Consider the following 26,742-nt stretch of genomic DNA (forward strand, 5'->3'; position numbering starts at 1 on the left):
AATGGGTCATTGACCGATTCAACGATTTTTGGCCAAGGACTGGGTTTAGGGTAAAACGGGATCGGTTGCCTAGACGATTCCCGAGCCGAATGGTCCGACCGTCTAGGTCAACGGTGGTTCAAAAACCATGGTTTTAAGGCCAATTGGCCAACTGAAATGTTTTGGTGGAGATTTGCTTCTGAGTTGTTTAATAAATGGGGCTACAAGCCTACACCTTATTTCTTCTCATCACCATTTAATCATTGGTTAAATTCAGTAGAGTTGTGTTATGGAATCTGGAAAAATATTAGGACCAAAAGAATGGACTTCAGTTTTTAGAATTACTAGTCAGCATTGTGCATGAGCTTTATTTATTAGCAAAATTGAGGATGGAGCTCTATGACATTTCCAATTAAGTGGTGTCCATCTAAGTTCAATTTAAGTATTATTTTTTAGGTTATATCTAGTTTATCCAATTACAATCTAAGTTGAACTCTAGTGGGAGTGGTCAATTTCTAATTCTCTAGATAAATTTATACTTTTTTTTGTATCTTAATGCTAATTTTTATTAATTTTTTTGAAAAGTATTTCTTTATTAATTTTTATTGGTTTTATTATTATTTTTAAGTAAAACTATATAAAACATCTGAATAACAATTCTATAAACCACCTTTGTGCTTTGGCCCTAACAATGGCTCCCCCTATAGTTAAAAAAAAAAAAAGTGCAAATACCTCCTTTTACTTGGCTTTTCAGTAACAAAGACATTGAAGTTACCAAAATACCCTCATCATTGTTAATACATTATCATACACAATTTAAAGTTTCAATTTTACCCTCCACTAATTTATTTTGTGAGACAACTTTCAAAGAATAATTCTCCTCTTCTTCTTGCATAAAGTAAGGCAAAAAGGCTGAAGTGAAGTGAAATTAATGTATTACATCAACATTTTTTATTTGGAATGATAATGAAAGGAAGGTATTTGCACCTTTTTTCAAAACAATAGGGGAAGTTTTTGTTAAGACCAAAACACTGGGAAGTTTGATAGGATTGTTAGAAAACCCAAGGAGGTTTTTAGAAATTTCCTTATTTTTAAATGGAATTTAAATTGATATTTAAAATAATTAAACTATATTTAAAGTTGATATTTTATATTATTTTTAAAATTAGTAAAGATAAAATTTAATTAAGTTTTTATTAAACTTAAATTCCTTATGAAATCCAATTAACTATATTATGTTTTTATTTTTAGTATAACTTAAGTTGGTTTTAAATTAGTAAAAATTAATTATAAAACAAATAATCGTTAGATAATTTTGTATTAATTTTATATTAATTTTAAATGGATATTAGTTTTTAATTTATCTTATTCCTTTTATTAATTAAATTATTTTTATTATATTAACAAAAATATTTTTATCAATAACGACAATTAATAATTATTTTTATTTTATTTAAGTAACTTAATAAATTATTTTTTATTATTTTCAAATGGAATATAAATGGATTATAATTTTAAATGGAAGTAGATTATTGGCATAATAATATATTATTGAATGTCTTAATTTCAATATAATTCATCTTTACTAATAATTACAATTTAATGCAAATATAGATATAGATAAAATTAATGAATTTTGTAAAATTTAATGCAGTAATGGAGATGAGAGAGAATAGTGGCATTAGTTATTGAAGGACAGAGTTAATGGCATAAGAGAGAGAGAGAGAGAGAGAGAGAAATTAGAAAATTCAAAAAAGCCAGAAAAATAAAAGATAAATGTTTATGAGAAGAAACAAAAAAAAAAAAAAAAGATAAGCAACTTTGAGAATAAACCAAAAAAAAAAGATAAGCAACGTAAAGAAAAAATGAAACTTTAGGAATTTTATGATTTAAACTTTTCAATTAATTTTGGGGTTAAGGTCGACTAGGTCAGATTGGGCAGAAGGGGGGGGGGGGGGGGGGGGGGGGGGTTAGGATTGACGTCAAGCCGAACAAACCCAGCCTGGTTTGCAAATTGCAACCCTTCACCTACTGTCAGATCGTAAGCTGGTCAACTAAGAATAAGCCGGAGTTGTCCAGCCCTAACCCATATAGATCATTTGGCACATCTTTCCGCGTGATCTTTTGAACTATTTACAAACTGGGCAAACCGCACTATGATCTTTTTTTCATCTAGCCACCAGAAATTGATGCACCCAAAAGATGCGAAAAACCTATTTTGGAGCTATCGTAAAATCTTCCCAAAGAGAATTCCCAAACGACCCCAAATCGTAAGTCAATAGACCATCTCAAGTCCATTCTAAAATGGAGCAATCTGGGCCATGGACTCAAAGCTGAGGATCCGACACGATGATAAATGCACGTGACGAAGTGATTTGGGAAAAAACTACAATTAAATACAGAGATTTGGGAAGTAAATATGTGATTTTCTTAGATTATTTACCAAATAAAAAAATGTGGTTTTTTGGATTACATTCTAAAATTAAGACGAAGTGATTTATGGGCTTAATTGCCCAAAATTACCTAACAAAAACATATAAATTGAGAACAAGGTAAACTTTATTAACTCCAATGAAGAAGATGGTTTCCGAGGCAAACCACAACCCCCCATTCGGTGGAGAGTATTGGCTTCAAACTTCGAGCGAGTCCCAGAAACGACAGCTTTCAGATGTCGACGTTCTTGTTTTACTCTCTTCCCTTCGTCACCTCGAATTTGAAAGATGTCTTCCTCTGTATCTCCTTTGTTTAGAAACTCTGATTCTTGATTATTAGCCATAGGTTTAATATTTCTTTATTGAGTTTCTTTTATCTTCTATTTCTAGTCAAGAATTTTCTCCCCTGTAGCAAATAAGTTCCAGATCAAAGTGCCAATGATGTACAAGGCAACAGCCACCTTAAAGACATCATCCCACGACCCTGAAAGATTAAAAGTTAGAAAGCTTGAAACATCAACATTGACCAGATTAAAATGTTTGGGTGTATTGCTTTATGGACTTCAACATTAACCACATACCCCGTTGGAGAATATAGCCAGTTGCGGCTGTACCAAAGACACCGGCAAGCACTCCAGCAGTGTTCGATAGACCCAGCAATACTCCCTTTGTTCACAGGCAAACATTGACGTCAGTTCCATTCCTCTCATGAATAAAGGAGAGAAATAAACAAATTGTACAAACTAGAACTACTTTGCAGAAAAGGATTTAGACATTAGTTCAAATCAAAACCCTTGAGATTCAGGCTTCAAATTGTGAATCATATCATAAAACGAAGATTTTGACAACACTGGATGAAGCAACTTACCGCATAACGCGGTCCAATGTCTTGGTGATTGGAGTACAAACCAGATTGTGAGAATGCATCCGATCCCTGTCCAAAAAAGAAAAACATGTATAACCAAATTATGTTACAAATTTCCGGTAAAGAAAGCAAACTTCTATAGCATAGTCAATTGGAGCAACCGCGATTAAATGACATATAGAACACCACAGAGAGAAATATGATTGAATATTTCTCTTTCCACACTTCCAACAAAACTTTCAAATCTAAAATTTTATAATAACAATGCCAGTGACTGCTGCAAAAGAGGGGGTGTAGCAAGAAATTCATGATCCAGTTAAAAAAGGTGAAATTTTTCTAATGAGACTGCAAAAATAATCAACCTTAAAAATCTTATGGTTTTAAGCAACGAAATGTCCATGCAATGTTGCTTTCATGTATCTGGCCATGGATATTTTATGCATTACATTCTCTTTTTTAAAGGCCACCAAAACCTTGATTTTGTGTTATTACATACAAAACTTAATGGGACTTCGATCTAGGAGCAACAACTCTGATGTCAAACTGATGTATAGGACGACAAGGTAAAAATCCTAGGATCTTTGCATGGTTGAAAGAAGAGTAAGATTAGATCTAAGACGGGATAAAGGAAAAATAGAAGGCTTTTCGTAAGATCTGAAATATAGAAGAGAAAGAGATCGGAAGAAGATATCATAGCTTTATAGAAGAGAAAAGGCAAAAGTGAATTGATGACACACCTCAAAATAATTCAATTTAAATTCTCACTTAGGTAATGTTTGGAATTGATGACATTTCTCTAGTGCTGTTCTCGGAAAATGGCAATTTTTTTTTCTTTGGGACTGTTGCTGCCACCTAGGCATTTTTCAATGCCACATCAGCAAACCATTGCTAGCAACAGTATAAAATTGAGAAACGTCAAAAAGGACATTTTCTCAGACACCAATTCCAAGGTTTGTTCTGAGAAAACATTTGTCAAAAAAAAAAACATTTAACCAAACAGGCATCGTTTTCCCCGCCACTGAATCTCCTATGTGGCACCAACACGGTGCCGTTATCTGGGAAAACAGCATATGTTCCAAACATGCCCTTAATAATCAGATTCTCTACTAGCCAGTTTACAGTTATAGACTCTCTAGAAAGAGGGATTGACCGGCCTGCTTTACCATTTCAAACGAAAATTGAAGAAAATAGAAACTTTCAAAACATCAAAATCAAGCAAAACAGACAAATTATGAACTGTGAAAAATAGCCCTAAAGAAAAGATGTTTCCAACTTAAGGCCCAAGAAAAGTTTATGGACCCCACATGACACATCATCAACTTAAAACTAAATTCCTAAACACTCTAAAACACATTTAAAAGTGATTAATACCTAGTTGAAAACCAAAAACGAAAAATCTCTACAAATCTTAAGGTTGCATAAAATTACAGATATGCTTTCGAACTACCAACCCTATTAATACCTCAAGACCAAGTATATCTTATTTAGAGCCTACGCTAGGACCTAGGTCAATTTGATCCAATAGGATATTCATGGGCCCCTATGACACCTTACCTGGATACCCATCCAAGGGTGTCGTATTGTATCATATACTTGGGTTTTTAGTGTAAATTTCCTACCAGCTTTGTCCATGCCCATCCAGTAACATTTGGTGGGTCCCACAGAGATCTGAACCTGTTTCTCTTCATGTTTCTTCTTTCCTTAAGTTCTGCATCAGATGTACTCAAGATACAAGTACGCATTACAGTTCTAACTTTATTCTACTTGAACAAAAAACTAGAAGTAGAAATTCTATAAAACTCTCATATTAATCTTACTCAAATTAGATTGTTTCCTTCATTTTCTCATCAGAATGGTCAAAATTTTAGCAATAGAATGGATGGTTAAATCAATAGATCAAATATAAACCTTGTACAATGCCCTACCGAAGATGTGGGTGACAAACTAAAACAAAATAGAATTCTGATTTGATGGGCCATGTGCACCATATATATTAATTGGTGGCATTCAGGTCAATACAATTAGTTTGGACCAAATACCTTCTGACGATATAACAGCGAAGCTAGAAGCATGGTGGTTGTCTTCAGACCCAAGGCTACAGTTGGATATACAGACCATTTGGTCATTCCCCCTTGTTTTTCTGAGTCTACACGACTCAAAAGAAATAAAACACTTATATTTTGATTATATCTTAATAATTATGAGGAATGATAATGTGAAATTGCACACAACAGTAGTACACCAGATACAAGCAGTTTGTGTAGAACTCGTAGGAACCAAATTCAGAGCCCTAACTTAGTTCTAAATCTTTTATGTTTTCTAAAACATTAATAGATTGATACGCAGAATAACTATATTTCTTTCTATTACCCTGGCATATTGATGTGAGGTAATAACTCTTCTCACATGCAACTGACTATCAGCCACTAATTGTTGTTTAACAGAAAAAAGTAAAAGGGAAATTGTTTATCTTTTTGATGTGGCAAATTTTGATTTACCTACATAACGATGGTTTATACCCAACAGTTGAATTTTCTTCTAAGTGTTATGCAAGATTTGAGTAATAGTAAATTATAATCATTAAGTGATTATTCCAAAGAAAAGCCACAGCAGCAGAAGCAACAATAATTACATACAATGCAGATGCATCTTTACTAGTCAAAACAAACTTATGGGATGTTGAATATTATCAACGCATTAGCATTTTTTTTGGTAATGTGCATAAGCAAATATTTAAGTGCCTTGGCTCATCTAGAATTAAATTGAGCTCAGGTGCTTTACGACTTCATTTCTATAAAGTGATTTTTTTCCTTAGTCACGATCTCTAGGATACTTTCAGTTGGACTTTTAACAACTGGTCACAAATAGTTAGGTATAACTTTAACATGAGTTGAATTTCAGTTGAATTTTTAACCATATATTTTCCTTTCCTAGTTGAAATTTTAATTTGTAGTTTTCACAGAAACTGCTTACTAAGCATGTTTCAATCCCTGCTTTTTGGCATCATTTGTTGTATCCTTTTCACAGGTAGATTTTGTCCTAAGCAATGACAAAAAATGGTATCAAGCCGCATGTTCACAGAATTTACATATAATTTCAGGTAAGACTTAAAAAAAAAATCAAATTTCAATCTGCTTAGAAAGTAATCAGACCTGACTGCATGCCATGCATAGCACTGCCATGGCTGGAGTCCGGACATGGCTCAGCTGTGTCAAAAAGAATGCTGGGCCTAGAAACCCAATTGATTGCATGATCTGCAGTATCAAAAAGTTTTGGAGGATAGTTATACTCAGGGGAAAAAAGTACGTGTTATTGTAATAAAGATATCCATGTTTGTTGCTGATCCAAAAATAAATAAATAAATAAATAAAGGAATATGCAAGTTTTTGTACACATTCATGAGGTAGGACAAGAATCTGAACTCATTTTTCGAAGAAGTGCTTTAATATAAATTCTTGTGTAGCATAAAAATATCTTCTCTGATATTAACCCGTAGTGCTAACCAATAGCAGGAAACACATTTAACTGCATTGCTGATTCTACGTAGTCCATAATTTCTTTTTCCTTTATATTGTTGAAAATTGATGAAGGTAATGCAGGCATTAAGCAAAGGAATATCCAAGTATCCACCACAGAAGATGATATGCAGATATTTACTCCATAACCAAAAATCAAATACCGGGATATTACTTACCTTACGAACTGCAGTTATTGAAAGACCTTTGCTTACAAGAGTGTCTGCAATCCAACCTCCTAAATTTGCAAACACAGCCATGGTTAACCATGGCAATACACAGAACAGTCCAGACTCCGTAAGATTGAATTTCAAGACCTGGAAAAAGAACAAACAAGAATAAGATTTGTGCAACCCAATACTCAACTCAGCCTTAAGCCCAACCATTTAGTAATAAGATATATGTAGTCCAACGGACATGTTAATTGATATTTTCTGCTTCGGGTTTTGTATCAATCATGAGGTCATTTAAGTACCTCCCATGCATATAACTAAGAAGTACCTATTAAACACATCTATGTTTGAACTTTAAAAGAAACAACTGTATAACTCAAACTGCAATTTGAATTGAAGTCCATATTTGAGGATAGTTAATTAAGTTTTCATTTAAGTAATAGAACATTTTATGGCCCATCAAATTTGAATTTTAATTATTATATCTTCCATAAATTCCTAATGTAATCTTTCTCAAAGAATCTAGAAACAAATAAGAGAATACGAAATTTTAAAATAATCAAGAACATAGAAGTATAAAATGGGAAAAGTATAAAACAATTTACAACTAATTATACAAGAATTGCCCTCAAAAGTATGCAGTTGAACCTACAGAATCCAACAAACCTTACCCTTTTGGACTAAACTTTCTAGATCAAGGCTAGTCAAGTATTCTCTTATTATTTAAAATACTAAGTAAATTAATTAAACTAAATTATAAGGAAGATTGTACAATTAAATTAGGTCAAGGCTAGTCAAGAAGAAAACATTAAAGAAATTAAGGAAGATTGCAAAACTTACAAAAGAGAAAGAAGAGAAAAAGGGAAAAAAAAAACAAGAGTTCCCCTTTGTATGACATTGAAGACATGAAAATTACAAGTTTTCCGCAGTAGGATCCATGTTTTGGGATCAATTACCTTATTTAAGGTAGCCTGCAAAAGGTTTGACCACATTACATTTAGATGGAAGAAGAGATGATGGTTGAGCCTTTGAAAAGGACACAAATCATGGTCATCAGTCAAAAGTTAGCAATCAGTTGTCAAAGGTCAACAGAGAACAACCAAAATGTGTTTGGAAAAGCTACATGTAGGCAATATAGATTTACAAGTAAAAAGCTAAAATGTATTTGAGACAGCTTACAATTAAAGGTTCAAAAACATGAACTGTTCATAAATATTTTTCTAGGATGGTTGAGGATGAATAGCAAGGAACTTTTTTTTTTTTACATTTTTAACCTATTATACATTTTACTAGATAATTAGATGTGTAGGTTGAGGGGCAAGGGTAGAATATATATATCTCAACTACAACAATTTCAATGATGCTGGAAGGGTATGCTACCAGAATAACTTTGACAAATCAGAACACCCCATGAATTTTGTTGGATACCAGTTGATTGGTTATCACTTCTATAATACCGTTTGATTGGTTGTCAGCTTTTTAGATACCATGCCTTTCGGTATCATAGTCAAACTCCATCACTGAACAAAAGAAGTTGCATGATTTCTCATGTTAATTTTATTCTCATTAAGTTGTGTCTTCATTTTATTGGCAGAATAATCAATAGATTTTCAAGATCTTGTTAATAAATATAAGAACTTCTAACTAGTTTCCTTCCAAGAAGTGAACCACCAGATAAATGGTCTTCCTAGAATTGACAATTTTCACCTACATACACAAATTGCTGACTTACATTACATGGACTCATTCAGACCATGTTAGGACCTTAGTGCCCACAATTGTAGAGTGAATCAAGAAAGAAAGAACAAGTTTGTACCAATTTGGTTTTTCGGTTTGAGATTGATTAATCTTCAGTTTGAAGGAGATGCAAATAGACAGTGGACAGTACTCAACATTGGTAAACAACATCAGAAAATGTGAATAGAAGTGGTTGAAAGGGAAAATGGAATTATGGATTGCAGGGAGAAGAATGGATGAGTAAATAATTTCTATAGGAAAGAGGTGGTTGGCCTAGAGAAAATGAATGGATACCTCAAAGGAGGATAACCAGGAATGAGTTTATACATGGTAAATAGCAGGATCATTGAATACATGTGAGGATTTCCTGGAAGGTACAAAATTCTTGATCCGATGAATGACCTGAAGAAGATTTGTAGAGCTAGAACATGCTTAATCCAACACAACAACAACAGCAACAATAACAATAATACCAGAAGTCCCTTATGCATGAAATTACATAACTTTCCTAAGTACATATTTCTAATTTCTTCTTTTATGTTGAAAAGAAAAAGATACAAAAGCCAAGGTCTTTCAGATTTTTTTTTGAAAAGGTAAGGTAATTTTATTAAAAATTGTTAGAGTCGGCTTTAGAAGGGTAGTCTAGTCGTTTTACTTTATGTTATGTGCTAGATGTAATTACTATTATATTCTAAGTTAAGCGATGTATCCCACAGTATGGGGGCACAAATAGTCATTGTGTTTTTTGTTTAGAAAACTATAAATAAATCTAGCCCAACTAGAGAGAGTTGAGTTCTCTAGTTTGAACCAGTCTTTCCTTCTACCTCTTCTCTCTTCTCCTCTTTCTCTCTTTTCTTCTTTTATTCTGAAACTGAAGCATATACAGATCTGAACTTTATCATGGTATCAGAGCCATTATAAATCAGTTCAGATTTGCCCAGTTTTCTGCGCCTCCCAATCTAGTATTTTGCAGATTTCTCTTCGGTCACTTGGAGTTTGACAAAAAGGCTGAAAAGGAGTGGTCATTTTTTACTTCTGGAGGTTTTAATGCCTCCGGTTGGTTGTGTTATGGTGGTTTCAGGTGGTTGGTAGAAAACCCTCTAATCGATGGATCGAAGAGGGCTGTTTACAGTAGTTTAGTGGTCTGACAGGTTTGAGTCTAACTTGTGTGGTTCAGATAGGTGGATTGCATGAGATTATAATAGGAAGCAATTTCTGATGTGCTGCAGACCTAGTATCACGTGTGAAGTGTATGTGGGTGATTTTTTTGTGGTATTGAAAGTGAAGAACAGTGGTGATTACCATTGCTAAAACCTGTGACAATAAATTTTTCAGCAATAGTCAGCTGTAGGTGTGTAGTGTGGTGATCATTAGTAAGGTAGGGTGATATATTGGTCTGAGAAAAAAATATATATATTTGTTTATGGCAGCTATGGGAGACAGTAGTGAACACAAGTCTGCTATGATTCCCCCTGATTACTTGAATGTGCAGATGACCTCTATTAAACTGAATGGAGAGAAATACGTACCTTAGGCTAAATCTATTGAAGTTTTTCTCAGAGCTGAGAAGAAGTTGAAGCATGTGAGAGAAGATAAACCCTCAGTTGATTTTCAGGAGTACAGTGATTGGGAACAAGAAGATGCACAGATTATGACCTGGTTATGGAATATCATGGAACCTAAGATTAGTTTGAATTTCATGATGAAAGAAGGTACAACAGAAACCCGTCCAGATAGGGACAGAACAGACCTCAACACCAGTAGACCGAGTCCTAAGAAACTGAAGTACATTCATATGCTTGAATTTTGGACTTACAGATACCCAGGAGAACAGTTTACTGACTGCACACTGCACTATCTCATCTGAACTTTTCGATTTATTACAGAAAATTCTGTTATTTCCTTCAGTCCAAATGGACCAAAAGACAGCAGCAGGGATAGTTCTCCACACCAGCTTTCCTTTTTTTTTTACTTCAAACCCCTGATCTTCCAGCAACATAATAAGTCTTTGACAGAATTTGGCATGACCTAGCAAATCCCCGCAACACTTAGAAAGTGATCCCACACCTGGGCAGAAACAAGGCCGTGGAGGCGCAGATGGTTTGTAGACTCAGGCTGCAACCCACAAAGACCACAAGAAACATTTGACAGCTGTATTCCTCTTCTTTCTAGATTTGCTCTAGACAGGCACTTGTTTAGGGCCCTTATCCAGACTAGGAAATTGACTTTCAAGGGGCTGATTGGGTTCCAAATCTGCTTACTTGGAAAATTCACTGCACTTGAACTAATGAGCTTGAGGGCCATTGATTTGACTGAGAAGCAACCATCACCACTCCACTTCCATCTCCACTCATCTACCAGATTGATGTCAATTTTCTGATCTTGGAGAGTTTCCAGCAGACCCAAGATCTCTACAAATTCCCAGTCAAACAGGCTTCTTCCGAACTGGGGAACCCAGGTCACAACATCATCCGAGATGGAATAGGACTCAGCTACCGAGGCATCTTGGTTAGCAGCACACTGAAACAAAAGAGGAAAACTCTCAGACAGAGGATTCTCCAAGCACCAAGGGTCCTTCCAAAAACTGATTTTGTCACCTCTACCTACTTTGAAGCTTAAACCTTCCCCAAAAATGAGAATTTTTTTCATAATGCCTTTCCAAATGGAACAGCCCCAATTTGGGAGGGGGTCCTGAGATCTCGAGTTGCCCCAATCCACCCCATATTTGGCAGCTATAAGATTTCTCCACCACACTCTTCTTTCTGAGGCAAATCTCCAAATCCATTTACAAAGGAGAGCCAAATTAAAGACCTTAATTTTCCTTAAACCCAATCCACCTTCCTCCACAGGGAGGCACACTTGATCCCAATTGATAAGGTGAACTTTCTTTTCTTCTTCCTATCCTTTCCAGAGGAACTTCTTTTACAGATTTTCCAACCTCTTTGCCACCTTAGTTGGGATAAGGAAGAGGGATAGGAAGTAGGTGGGAAGGTCACAAAGAATGCTTTTTAAAAGTGTTACTCCTCCCCCAAAAGAAAGATATTTAGCCTTCCGAGAGGAGAGTTTTTTCTCCATTCTTTCAACTACTAAATCCCAAATGGCTAATGAAGGGCATTTTGCACCAAGGGGTAGACCCAGATACCTTACAGGAAGAGAGTCCACCTAACAAGCCATCACTTTGGCACACTCCTCCAGATTAGGCACTTGGCCGATTGGAATGATCAGACTTTTACTTAGGTTGACTTTCAGCCCAGTAACAACTTCAAACCAGCTGAGAATCCCAAGTAGAGTCTCCAACTGCTCAAGGGATGCATCTATAAAACAAAGAGTATCATCTGCAAATTGCAAAATGTTAACCTTCTCCTCCCCTAGAGAGATTGCAAAACCTTCCCAAAATCCATATTCAACAGCCCTCAAGCTAAAAGGGGAGAGGATTTCTATGATACATATAAAAAGCAAGGGAGAGAGAGGATCACCTTACCTCAGCCCTCTAGAACTCTCAAAGAAACCTGTAGATTGCCCATTTATCAAAACAGAAAACTTAGGGGAAGAGTCAAAGAGATACATACTTTCATCCGATCAAGGTTCAAAATTTCGATACGATACACCCCGTTATCGTATCGTATATTTGGGGTTCTGATACACCTGTTTACAGGTGTTACGGGATCCCCCTCTTTTTTGATAAAAGAAATGTATAAATAAGTCCCCAAAAAACAAATTTTGAAAAAAAAAATTAAAACATATATATAAGTGTGTGTTTCTATGTACCGATACACCTCTGCCGATACACAGGGGTGTATCGATACCTTGAACCTTGCATCCAATTCCTCCTTTTTTGTCCAAAGTCCACTCTTTCCAACACAAAATCCATGCATCTCCAATTTACATGGTTATAAGCTTTTTCTATATCCAGTTTACACACCAGACCTGGGGTCCCCTCTCTCCTAGAATCAATCAACTCATTAGCAATGAGAACAGAGTTGAGCATTTGCCTCCCCAGGACAAAAGCACATTGATTACTGGAAATCACACTGTTTAGCACCCCTTTCATCCTTTCAGCCAAAATTTTGTAAAAACTATCCAAGAGACCTATTGTCCACTGTCCTGAAATCTTTTAATTCACAGCTCCTTCAACTTTTTAGAAAATATACTTTGTAGAACAAAAAATTGGGCCCAAGTCCTAGACACTTGATATATAGCAACCATATCGTGCAAGCACAAATCATGGTTGCAAGCTTAATATAACAGGACAGATGTATTTGAAGTTAATAAGGTTTTAATATGTTTAGTTGAAACAATTACGAGCAATATATAATTTGAACAAAATGATTTTAGGTTTAGGTCATCTTGAAGCAATTTTTAGTAAGTGGAGAGAAAAGAAGTTTGGATAGTCATCTTGTAGCCAACTATTGTGGTTTTAACTGGTAAGTTGATCACATACAAGGCACTCTATCAGATTAATATCTATATTCCACAATAAAAATGATTTTCACTTGTTTTAAGTCACCAGAATTATGTACCATTTGATGCAAGTCCTGTTTCCTATCATATTATACAAGTACATAATAAATGGGAATATCTTTTATATGACTGATCCAAACATATATCCATCAGGACCCTCTGGATCAGCCACATGTTCAATCCCCCATCCATGCCAGCCTAACTTTTGTTAGTATTTCCTCAAGTAATATTAGTATTTCCAGATGAGCATAAGAAGTCGAGGAATTGGGGAAAATATCCTGCCACATGTAAGATTCCTGGGTAGTTCAGTCTTCTTTGCTAAAAGAACAGAATGTGTGTGTGTAAATGCATATTTATAGAAAATTTAGTATATCTTCTTTTCTATACAACATCAAATACCTGATTGTAGTAAGTAGGCATCCATGTAAGAAGAATAAATGTTCCCCAGTTGTGACAAAAGTGAGAGATTATCAAAGCCCAGACAGGTGCCTTTGACAAAATCAATTTCCATGGAATGACTGAAACAGGTTCTTTTGATTGACTTTCCCCCAGGATAAGCTTCTTTTCCTCTATATGAAGCTCTGGATCTTCCTGTGGTGAGCTGTGTGCCTAGCAAGAAGCCCAAGAAAAAGAGGGAAAAAAGTTCCACTGAATGCCTTCGTTAATAAACAAAGTCATGTAATGTAATTGAGTATTTAAGAATAACATAATGAAGAAGCCTTTCTAAAACAACAGAATATAGATAAAAACAAGCATAAACACAACAATCCAGAAATTAACTGCAATACTTGCTGATACCTTCAGCCAGAAAAATTTATTCTAGATTTTATCTATAGTACAAAAATACAAACCATTAAATTGTCATAAATGTCAATTATTTGAAACCAGCATTTTTTTATAGGCAAAAAATGTTCCATGAAAGTAAATTGACTATGACAATTGCAATTACACTTCAAGCATTTCTGTAGTCACGAGACCGTGTATGTAAATGGTCTTTCAGCTCAAGCTTTGACCATCAAGAATAGAAGATGACAGTATCAAATGCAACTGCATATCTGCCCTAGCAATTGACTTACAGTCAGAAACGGCCATACAGTTGTAGCCTATAATTGTAAGTTTCTGTTCTCACAGGCAATGAGAGGCAGAGAAATACAAATTAAAATTTTTTACTATGGTTTGAACATAGCTAAAAGGATAAGATGCTTACCTTACTCAGCCATAGTGCAAACCAAATACTTCCAAGGGAGCCAAAAGAGTAAAACACAGAAGGCCATCCAAAATTGTGGATTAGAACAGGAGAAAAGGCAAGGCCTATGACAGAGCCAAGGTACATGCCACTGTATACTAGTGCAAGGGATCTACTTCTCTCAGATACAGGAACCCACTTTGAAAGTATGTTATTCATTGCTGGCATAGCAACGCCCTGAAGACAAAACAATTCTTTCAGAGACAATTTTTTATTGCAGCATGAAATTTAGATGCAACTAACTGCATAATTGACAAAATATGGCAGCCAGGTATCTCATCAGACCAACAAACTGAGTAATCAACCCAAAAAAATAATATTTTAGGAGTTATTAAGTCAGAAAATTGACATAAGCGGTATCTGGAAAGAGACTTTATTAGTTATTCAAGATTATTAGTTACCAGCAACTACTATAGAAAATGTTCTATAACTTTTATGCATACATTACATTTTTCCTTCAACTTTTGTAGGTATACATCTCATTTAACTCAAACAATTTGTAGTTGTATATGCATTAGACCGATCATAAAAAGTTTAGTTGTGCTTCCTTAATAAGTCCTGAAAATCAAGAAAAATAATGAGAAAAGGAAAAACCACCCTTTGCTTTCAAAAAACACTATTTTCTAGATTAAAGTGAAAGATACAAGGAAGCAGAAATAAATAAAGTATGTTTTTGGATTGTTCAAAGATCAAGGAAACTACAAATAGATGGAACCAACTTGATTGACAGGTGAAGGATATGAAGGAATAGTAGAAGATGTAGTTAGACACTTCCCTTTCCTTTTTTCTGATATTTTCTCAAACCAGGAAAGACAAGTAAAGGAGAATCAGCTCTTTCTATTCAATTTCTTTCGTTCTTCTATAATGAGCAAGAACAAAGACTAAAAGTATTGTGTATATAATAAGCAACCAATATGGTCTTCCCAAAGAGTAAGTATGGGGCCTTAAAAAATATTGTCTTCCCACAGAATTCCTTAATGCATTATAGTTGTTTAAATACTGTTATTTAATAATGTCCTATGTACTCATTCATATATACACTATATTATGTATTCTCTTACACACAAATATCTAATAATAAGCAGAAGATTCCTTTCAAAATATTAGTTAGTAGATATTAGGTAGTATTAATTATAACCCATTGAAGCAAATTGGTTCCTCAAGATTTATTAGATTATACAAGTTATTTATCTATAAAATAGCACTTTTAACTTTAGAAGAGGACCTACAATAATATTGAAAAGGAATAGTAGGCTAAGATTATGAATGAAGCCACAGTATGGGATTGGATATTCTTGCAACAGTAAGCCCTAATGGTAGGATGGCCAATTGATATATTATTCTATAAAACCAAAAACACAAAAATAAAAAAGCAAATAGTTTCCATGGAAACCTAATGAAGATTTTAAGAACAAAAAAGGGAACATTGGAAGAAGCCAACCTCACCAATCCCCATAAAAGCACGCATTATAAGTAAGAAAGGGAGCCCAACTTTTGCAGCTAGAGGTGTTAGAACAGTTGCTACTGACCACCAGACCACCCCAAAACCCAGTACCAGCTTGCCACCAATTTTATCTGCCCATATACCACCAATAATCTACAATGAAAGTATAAGGAAGTCAGAAAGATAACATACAAAATTAGACATTTCACATCATAGAGATTTGGAATTGTTGATAGACTAAAACAAAAAGGGGACAATGAATTCATATAACTGGCATAAGCATAACAAGTTTGTTAGCAGGTCAAGGCTAATGGTACTTGTAATGTCCTAAAATTTTAGTCAAAACAGACATCTAGCTAAAAAGAAAGTTCCATCATTTTGTCACCAATAAAAACAAAATAAGCATGTATGGAATGCCTTCCCATTGTGAGAGACACTCACTTTTGTGGAAGAAATGCATAAAGAAAAATCCTCAAGCTGTTGGCATATTCAAGATTAGTGGAAAGAGGAATGTTCAAAAAAAAAGTGTTCTCAGTCTAATGTGGTGGACTAAAGCACATTAATGCTTGGTGCAGTCATTACCATTCAACTTTATCTACTTTATTCCTAGAGATGTCAATAGGTGCCAGATGACACTGAGGTGCCGAACCCTAATTAGTAGGAATCTGGGTCCAAAAGATTGGATATGATTTCAATAACTGGGTACAATTCATGTACATACATTAGTGTCCACTGCCCAGCTAGAAACCAGATCCTGTAAGCTCCTATTTCCAGCTATCTATTCAGTATCAAGTCCAATTAATTGCACAGGGAGGTATAATAAAAAGAAATGCTTAATTTCCTAAGAAATCTATCATAATTCATGAGTCCATTCGCAATTTTTTAGATATCCTTGCTGCTCAACATGATGATGGATAGAATTAGTTCCATGACTCTTTGAAGCTATAAATTTCATCTATTCACATGGCAGACCATGTGATAATAACAAATACTTAATTATGATTGGGCTTAAACAGTTATATGACCATAATCAGATATCTGGTGCTTAATGGGTTACTTTGTTTCGCTACTCAAACTATACTGCACTGTACCAGTCATATACATTTTATAAACCAACTTTCAAGCTATACCTGAGTGAGTAGGTAGCCCCAGAAAAAAGAAGATTGGATTAGACCAACAGTGGCAGAATTCCAGTTGAACTCCTGTGACATTGGAAGTATGGCAATGCTCATGTTCACCTGTAATCAACCATTTGGATCAGTTGTAATATGATGAAACAGGAAATTGTTATTTTTAATTCCTTGGTATAACATGGAGAAATATCTATCAACTGGAAAGAAAGCAACTCCAGTAATTGAGACACGCTACCAGCAAAGCTATCTAGAATAGGAACTTAGGAGTACACAAAACTTTGAAAGATCCAAATATCACTGGTATCTACAAAGCCAAATAAGACACAGAAACAGGCAATAGCTTACACGATCCATGTTGCAAAGGAGAAATGCTGAAAAACAAAGTAATACAATCACCCAACGTTTTGGAAACTGCTTCCACCAAGAAGTTATCTTCTGAACATTCCCTTCAACTAAAACAACTTCAGCGGATGCCTCTGAAGTATTACGTGGGTCTAATGGTTCAGTTATGTCAAAGTGTTCTGGTTTATAATCAGCACGTGTAGTCATTGCTTGACGATACTCGCACTTCTGGAATTGCCCATCAGATATACCAAGCTTATCCAGCTTTAATGGTTTAGACCAACTTCTATGAGAAGAATCTGAAAACAGTAAACAGTCACATCTTCGCTGAATTCTCCTCTTAAGATTAATGATATGAAATTTTTCACTGCACTGTAGATGGTTTGAAAGAGGATGATGCTTCACTCCACCAAGGACTCCCACCAGATAACAAGAATGTTTAAACTTATATGAACAGAATTCCCTTGAAATAGGGGGTCTCATTTTAAAAATAGTTCCTCGTGCATATGTCAAACTACAAACACCTAGTTCTCCTCTCTGATGTCTATCAGCCTTCTCTGTTTGACATACTTTTCCTGCAAGAATTAGTGGATTACCAGTTACTAGAAGGGATTTGTCTCGTGAATAAAAAAGAACACAGCTGGCAGGAAGGGGGGCTCTTTCTTTTTTCAAGAAAAAGCACCAACTTTGGATGGTTCTGTGCAATTATTCATGATTTCATATTAAAAAGAGTAATAGTTGAATACTGCAATTATCTTTATTGGTAGAACGAATACATAAAATTATATGGATATGCCCATGAAAACATGATGAGTCACATAAAGAATATATACTGTTGAATAAGAATATTTCAACATTCTTCTGTTCATGCACTTGAAAGAATACTCCCTGTGCAGACAAGTGAAACCAAAGTCTTCATTCTTACAAACAGAACCATAAAAAAATGATATGGTACATCAAATTTGAAAATCCCCCTACATCCCTAAATCTGCAAACACTAAAATGATATGAGTCAGTTCGCAAATAGTGAACATGCAGCTTACATGGTTATGATCCCTTTCAGAGGATTTCAATAACATAAATGACATATAAACATCAGATAAGGGAACACTTTGGAGAAAGAATAAAAAAAAAAATCCTTTGAAAGGAAAAAGGACGGGGAGGGGGAGAAAATTAAACAACTTAGGCGTGGTTTAATCTTGGAGAAATAACAGACACCTTTTCAGCAGAATAGAAAACCCTCCACTGAAAGAAAGACCAGAGCACAAACTCCACTAAGCCATATTAGCCAATTCCACGGAAAGTTGCAGGTTACTGCCACCACCTTTTATCTGCCCCTCTCACTGTTCTCTTTTTTTCTCTATCTGACAGCCATTACCACGTACTAAATGCTTTCCCACGAACCCAGTATTGGGGCAATAAATATTTTAGCAAACATGGGGAAGTTCTTTATGTACTACACGAACAACTCCAGACCTGAAAACGGTCAGAACCACAACCCAATGGGGCATCTAGCAAATTAACCTTCTACAACGCCTAATAAAATCTTCTAAAAAATAATGATCAGAGGTGCCAAGGTAATGCCATGAGTAAGCATTACGTTTATCCACTTATGGGAGAACAGAGTCAGTGATAAGTGTTTGGGTGCATACAGTTCCCTCATCGATAAACTTTGTTGAAAAAAGTGATGATTCTAGAAATCAGCAGAGAGCTTGATACATCTTCCGCAAATTGAAGCTGATGTTCTGCTGCATGCAGCTCTTTATTTTTGTTCGACTGATAGACGTATATTAAAGACATAATATCTAGAAACTAAATACGTTCAACTAAATTTCAGCTCAAAATTAGCTAAAAAACAGCATACATCCTCAGATCTTCAGTTCAACCCAACGTCCCAAAAAAATAAATAAATAAAATAGCACCAGTAAATATTTAAAATAGTCAAGAAGACGAAAGTGCAAATCGTCCAGCGAAAGCAGTAAACAGATAAAGAAAAACACAAAATAAAAATGCAGCAACAATTCCAGCTCAAGCAATTCCGAATAAAACGAAGAATGAAAAACTATTCCAACAGCACCGAAGGATTATCCTACCTGAACCAGTAAAAGAACCAAAGTTGCGGCTCGAAATCACAGCACCAATTGCCATTGCTTTGGCAATTATGACGCCAACTCTTTTAGGACAAAAGTGAAGTTAGACGATCATTTGAGAACCGACTTTACCATTCAGATTACAGGAAGAGAAGCCATGCTTGTCGTTCGTCTATAAAGAAGTTCTCAGCTCTCCTGCTATCGCTCGAGTGTGAGTGTATGTGTGTCGTCGAGAGAGAGAGACGATGACGAGAGTGATGGAGAGAGGGAGAGAGAGGATAACCAATGCCTCACAGATCTTTTCCTTGAAAAAGCGGGAGAACAAAAGAAAAAGGCTCTGCTATTGATTTATAGCTAACCGAAGGAGGGCTACGCTTTTTACACGTGGCAAATCATCGCGTGATGCAAACCGAAGATTCCAGTATATTTAAAAGAAGGGAAATACAAACTAAACGCCACAGAAAGTCGAAGAAATGTCCACCTCAAAACTGGTTTATTTTAAGAATTACAGAAATAAATAGGGAGATTATCGGACTTCCTCGTATAACCTGAGGATCTCAGTTTGAGCCGGTGACCGCGGCACCACCCAAAACAGTATCCCAACTGAATGGATTCAGTTTCCTGATAAAAAGGAAATTGAATAAGTTGTGTGAGTCAACGTCATCTTAGTACCCGTTTGGGAGGGTTTTTGAACATGACTTGTGGCGTTCCAAGCTCGGCTTTTGCAACACCACCATGGCTGAATCACCCCATCTCGCCTCTATACAGAAGTCCTTCCAAACGGATTCTTAGATGACTTGTAAGTTTGTAACATGGACAGCTTTATTGACTGTTTGCAAAACAACAGTCTGCTTCAGGAATTCATGTGCATGACACTGTGGGATGAATGTGGGGTAAAAGAATTATTACAATTAATGTTATCTTCTTATCTTATCTTAATTAAAAAGACAAAACTAGAAACTCAGTGGGGTAATGTGCGAGAAAGTCAGTGAGGTAATGTTTCAATTAGGGCTCTCCTTTTTTATATCTGGCTGGATTTGCTAAGGCTTAGTTTGGAAAGAGTACTATTCTATAAATACGTATAAAATAATACAAAATACAAGGTTTTGCATTCTATATATTTGTATTTGTATTCCTTCAACATTTTGTATATGTAGATGTTTTGCTCTTAGATTGTTCATAAAGCTTTTGCTTTCAGAATAATCCAGCCTTGTTTGATAGGTTCATTTGAGATTGGATCTGCTACTAGCAAAGGTCATGTTGATAGGTTCATTAGAGATAACTATCACCGTATGATCATGTTCTTTTATATGAGAGGCTTTGCTGAAGTAATATTTAAAAAAATGATCACATGATATCTTTTAAGTCTTTATACGAATTTCAAAACTTGAGTACTTATAACAGTTGTCATTTGTTTCACATCGAGAACTTCCAGTTGACCCAAACGGTAGGACCATTCGACCTAGGAACCGTCCGGGCAACCGGTTCCGTTTTACCCCAAACCCGGTCCCTGGCCAAAAATCGTTGAATTAGTCAATGACCCGTTGACCTGGACGGTCTAACCATTGACCCATCTACTCGTTCAACGGTTTTTGGCCATTTTATTTTTATTTTTATTTTTATTTTGTTGTTAGAATGGGCCATCTGTTTGAACCAAACGGTCGAACCATCAACCTGGAAATTGGTGGCCATAATGGTTCCGTTTTCGGGTCATTTTTCTAAATGTCAATAATTAGATGAAATAACTTTATAGTCATAGTCATGGGAAGGGTGGACATTGCAAAGGATTCCAAAATCTTGAAAGATAAATCCAAAGTGACCTTAAACACAAAAAAAAATGCAGTAAATCCACCAAACTAGAAAAACCAAGGAAAAAAAAATCGAGTCCAAAGTTCCACTTTGAGATGGAGCTAAACATACATGCAATCAAAGAAAGAGACAAAGCAGATCACCTTGTAAGAAAATTAAAAAAATATATTGCACAAGAAAACCCAAAGAAAAACAAAAGGGAATAAATAAAATGGTGGTAAACCCCAGACCATTTTGGAAGATCTTGAAGAAGATGACCAAACACACACAAAAAAAAAAACCAAAAGCAAAAAACAAAGAAAAATGAACATACTACACACGCTCGAATAAAGCCCACAGTAGAAAAAACCTTTGAATAGTGAAAATCCAAAAGCATAAAAACCATGGTTTTCAACCCGCTATTGACCCAGACGGATGGACATTTCGGCTTGTGAACCATCCCGGCAACTGGTTCCATTTTGCCCCAATCCTGGTCCCTGGCCAAAAACCATTGAATCGATCAACGATCCATTGACTTGGGCAGTCAAACTGTCAACCCATTGACCCGTTCAATGGTTTTTAGCCATTTTTTTTAATTAGGAACTGTCCAAGCAACTAGTTTTGTTTTATCCCAATCCCGGTCCCTGGCCAAAAACTGTTGAATCAATCAATGACCCATTGACCCGGGCGGTCAAACCGTCAACCCATTGACCCATTCAATGGTTTTTTGTCATTTTTTATTTTTTTTTATTTTTGTTGTCAGGACGGGCCGTCCATTTGAACTAGACATTAGAACTGTTGACCCGAAAACTGGTGGCCAAAACAGTTCCATTTTCGGGTCGTATTAGTCACACGCTCGATGACATAACACATATGATACTACTTAATGGACTTCACACGCTCAATTTTTGCTTGTAATTTTTGTTGTCAAAACGGGCCATCTGTTTTTTTATTTTTTTAATTGGGAATCATCCAGGCAACCGGTTCCGTTTTCCCCCAATCTCGATCCCTGGCCAAAAACTATTGAATCAGTCAACAACCCATTGACCCAAGCGATCGAACTATTAACCTGTTGACCTGTTCAATAGTTTTTGGCCTCTTTTTTTTTTACTTTTTGTTGTCAGAATGGGTCATCCGTTCGAATCAAACCGTCAACCCGAAAACCGGTGGCCAGAATGGTTCTGTTTTCGGGTCATATGAGTCACACACTCAAATGACATAACATGTATGATACTCCTTAATGGACCTCACACACTCAAATTTTTGCTTGTAATTTTTGTTGTCAGAAGGGGCCATCCGTTCAAACCAGACGGTCGAATTGTCAACCCAAAAATCGGTGGCCATAACGGTTCCACAATTTTTTGCTTGTAATTTTTGTTGTTAGAACGGGCCATCCATTCGAACCGAACGGTCAAGCCATCAGCCAAAAAACCGGTGGCCAGAACGGTTCCATTTTCGGGTCATATGAGTCACACGCTCAAATGACATAACACGTATGATACTGCTTAATGGATCTCACACATTTAATTTTTTTGCCTATAACTTTTGTTGTCAGAACGGGCCGTCCGTTTGAACCAAACGATCGAACCGTCAACCCGAAAACCGATGGCCAAAATGGTTCGTAATTTTTTGCTTGCAATTTTTGTTGTCGGAATGGGCCGTCCATTTGAACCATCAACCCAAAAACCGGACAGTCAAACCTTATGTTTCAATATATATAGGGAAATACTGCCATTTGGCGAAAGGGGAGACCTACAAGTAGGAGTACTATTGAACTTTCTTTTTATTATTATTAAAATGAACATAACCGACTAACCACCGTCTCTCTATCATCCCTTCCCTCCATCTCTGTTTGTATGTTGAGATCGTAAATGTAAGATGAGATGAAACAATAATCCCACGTATATTTCGTCCATGGATACCTCCTCCGCCATTCTCCTTGTTCCCAGCTTAAGACGTAATGATGATCACCATGGAAACAACAAGGGATTCCTTCTCCCCATTTGAAGAGCCCTTCCCCAACATAACCATCGGTGGGATTGAATACAAAATACAAGGGAGGAATCAAAGCCAACAATTTTGAGTTCTGGGTTGTCCAATATGACAATGGTTCCTTCTACTGAAAACTCCCTTATTAATCATCCACACCATGACGCTTATGGTGATGATTGTTACTTGGACAATTGCATAGGTCTTATGAGGAGTTGAATATTGATCAGGGCATGACCCTTGTCATAAAGTGCTTAGAAGAAATGTTGGAGTTTGGTAAGAAACAAAAAACAACCCCATGCTCATACGTGATTGAGGCAATAAATTAAAGATGACAAAGTATAAGCATGTGAATAGCAACCCCGAACCTCCATTCCTGATCTATTCACATGATCCATAAAAGTTCACGTACAGATACCAGTTCCTGCATGCAAAGCAGGCCATATCGTCCAAAACGAACACTCATCCCACTTTAGTATATAATAGTGGAGTTACCCGTGCTGAGCATGGGCTTGTATATTTGTATTTTTTTTTGTTGAAAGTGTTTTGTTTGGTTTTGCTTAGTCTTAATTCATACATTCATAATTAATTGAACAATTAAATTTAATATAAGAGATTTTGGGAGATATTAATTGTATTTGGTTGCTGTAATCATATATAACATTACAAGTAGATCGAGAGAGAGATAGAGGGAGAAAGAGAGATTTTAATTTAGTACATAAGAGGTTTGAATTTTATTTGCTAAGTTTGTGGATCTATTGATTATTCGATTACTTATTTCCCTTTGTTGCTTTTTCCTTCATCTTTGATTAGTTGTGTACCTGAGTAAGATGAATTTTAAAATTATTATTAAATTAATTCAGGTAATATATCAAATTATGAAGTTATTGAATATATATGATGCTAAAAATGTATGTGTGTTTAGAGTTCTTACCTTTTGTAGCTTCATTGTTTTCTCGTATTTGCAATAGTGGTATCGTTTTCTCTATTTTTTGTATCAACTGCAATGATATTATCTTACTGTTGTCATATTAGATAGTTGCAATTTCAATAAATAACCTTGATTCTTGAGCCCAATTTACATCAAATATTGAGATAATTGTAGGCATGGTCTGTCGAAGAAGTTCAGTTAATAAGATGTGGTACTTTCATAAACAGGACAATATTATACATGGTAGTTCATTATATTCATCCTCCTGTAATAAATATTTGGCAATATGTTATGAAGATATTATTATAATTATGTTGTTGATGTAAAAATGTTGTTATTCTTTGAACAAAGAATTTTACTAGACATACCTTGGAGAGTATTTGTTTTAATTCTGATACAACAATTCCTATAATATTTTTAGTTTGCTTGTCAAATATAGTGAAATTTTGAGTTGTTGTTGGATCCTGACAAGTTATGAATATTTTGTACATGCAATTAAACCTGAATATTTTGAAATTTACCTAGTGATCGTGTTGATATTTTCTTGTTGACAGTTTGGACAGTTGAAAATTCCATTTAATTCAAGTGCTTTCTTTTTGCAATTTTTGCAAGCCTCATACCAAAATCCATGGTCAACATCAATAGATGAGATACATGCAAAGATACGGTATCTGATTTTTTTATTTTGTTTTTGTTGTATTAATATTTTGAATTTGATAAGGCTTGTATATTTTCCTAATGACATTTCTTAAGCTGATGAAGTAGCAATTTTTTGTTGTTTGAATTTCTTAATTGCATCTTCATTTTGATCAAACCTATAGTAATTATTTCTTTTTTAGTTTTTATACAAATATAATATAAACTTTACATAGATATAAAATTGAATTATTGTGTTACCATGATAGGAGGTTCCTTGTTTCTTTTATTTCTACATTAATGTTGATTCTTGTAAATTTGTTAGTAGAGAGTGATAAGCCTGCATAGATATTATTTTATAATTTCTGATAAGTTGAAACAAGCATAGTATTTGCTTACCTTAAAATGTTATCATTCGAATAGAAGAAACTATTAATGTAGTAAGTTTTACTTCTATTTGAAATAGTTATTCTTCAGTAATGTCTCCCTGTGTGTTCCACAGAGTTAGAGTTTTTGGTATTAAGCTTCATTTGTAAAACATAGGATACAGTGATTAAAATTTAATTTATTATAGTATAAATTTGATTTTTGAAAGAGTTTTGTTGATAGTTACTTACTTCTCATCAAGTAAAGTGACATCTCTTTTCTTTGATCCTGAAGCAATAGTGTAGGTGTTGCTTGTACAAACAATTATTGCAACAATATTTACAAGATAATCAAAACATTTATTGTTAGGAAATATTAAATATACTTGTGTTTGTTTGAAAATGGAGATTTTGTAGGTATATTGATAAATGTTTTCCTTCCTTTGAATTGCTCAATCTTTTTAAATGCAACGAAGTTGTATTTGTACAGTGAAAATTCTGAAGCATTATCTATTTTTTCTATAATTTTTGTCTTGCTTGTGAACTATAGGTAGATATCTATTCGAACAATTATGTAATCTTGGTCAGTTGGAAGTATGCACAGGTGGGATATGTTATACATTTTTCGTTCTTGAAATTGTTTGTAAAACATGTCTACAAATTCTATGTACATTCTAATTTTTTATTAGGCATATTAAGGATATGTGTCAAAGAAAAGTTGATGTTATTTCTTACTTCTTGGTCAATAAAGATCATCCAGCATATTTTTTGAGTTTGTTGCCCTCTTTGATAGGTATAGACTCCTATGAATCTGAAAATCGACATTTGAAGTCCCAATAAAGATAATGAATGTGCATGAAGTAAATTGGGGTTGGTGAAAATGGTATCCTACAAGAGCAATTTTCAAGTAATATGAGATAATTCTAATTTTATTATACAAGAGTTTAAAAATAATGTGTTATGTATAGTATTTAAAAATAAAAATATTGATTCATAATATTGTAGTTGAAATTTCTTTGAGTGTTTCTTTGTAGACAATATTTCTTGTAGGAATCCTTAAATGTTTCTTTTTTTTTTTTTTGTTATTTATGAGGATCTTCAAGCCAGATTTTAATGTTGCTATAGAAATCGCTACATATAGTTGTCATGTATGAAAACTAAATCTTTTAGATATACACCAACATGTTGTAGAGTTTGTCCATGACTTTTATTGATTGTCATAGCAAATGAGAGCCTAATTGGGAATTTTTGTATTTTGAAATGAAAAATAAGTGATACTCCTATTGGTGTCATTATTACTCGTGGAATGAAGACATTTTGACCAACATGTGTTATTGTGATTATTTTCGCTTCTATGACATGATTTCCAATTTTCTAAATGATAAATTGTGTTCCGTTGCAAAGACCATGTAATAGGTCTAGATTTCTTAAGAACATTATAGGAGCTTGGACATTTAAATGCATAGAATAGTTTGGAATGCCTGCCAACTTAATAGAGTTAAGATATTCCATTGGGTACATACTTAAGTGCTTTGATGTTAATTCTTCTTCTTTGGTTATTGTATTTGCACTTAGATATATACGGACATTGGTAGGTAAAAGTTCTAAAATGTATG

At 34.8% G+C, this 26,742-nt stretch overlaps 1 protein-coding gene across 1 annotated transcript; it reads right to left on the reverse strand.

The window, feature by feature from the left end:
- Positions 1 to 2,384: 2,384 nt before the first annotated feature.
- LOC148879903 (ascorbate transporter, chloroplastic-like) lies at positions 2,385 to 19,749 on the reverse strand. The gene is made up of 11 exons (XM_088961631.1): positions 19,421 to 19,749; positions 17,331 to 17,902; positions 16,983 to 17,090; positions 15,850 to 16,005; positions 14,370 to 14,585; positions 13,562 to 13,771; positions 6,971 to 7,108; positions 6,429 to 6,530; positions 3,280 to 3,345; positions 2,993 to 3,077; positions 2,385 to 2,895 (listed from the first exon to the last, which is right to left on the reverse strand). The coding sequence occupies exons 1-11, from the start codon at positions 19,473 to 19,475 to the stop codon at positions 2,798 to 2,800; spliced, it is 1,806 nt and encodes a 601-aa protein (XP_088817757.1). The 5' UTR covers positions 19,476 to 19,749; the 3' UTR covers positions 2,385 to 2,797.
- Between the last annotated feature and the right edge of the window lie 6,993 nt (positions 19,750 to 26,742).

This window comes from Nelumbo lutea, chromosome 1, assembly GCF_056320005.1.
Source record: "Nelumbo lutea isolate HS-2025 chromosome 1, American lotus-T2T, whole genome shotgun sequence".
Taxonomy (NCBI): domain Eukaryota; kingdom Viridiplantae; phylum Streptophyta; class Magnoliopsida; order Proteales; family Nelumbonaceae; genus Nelumbo; species Nelumbo lutea.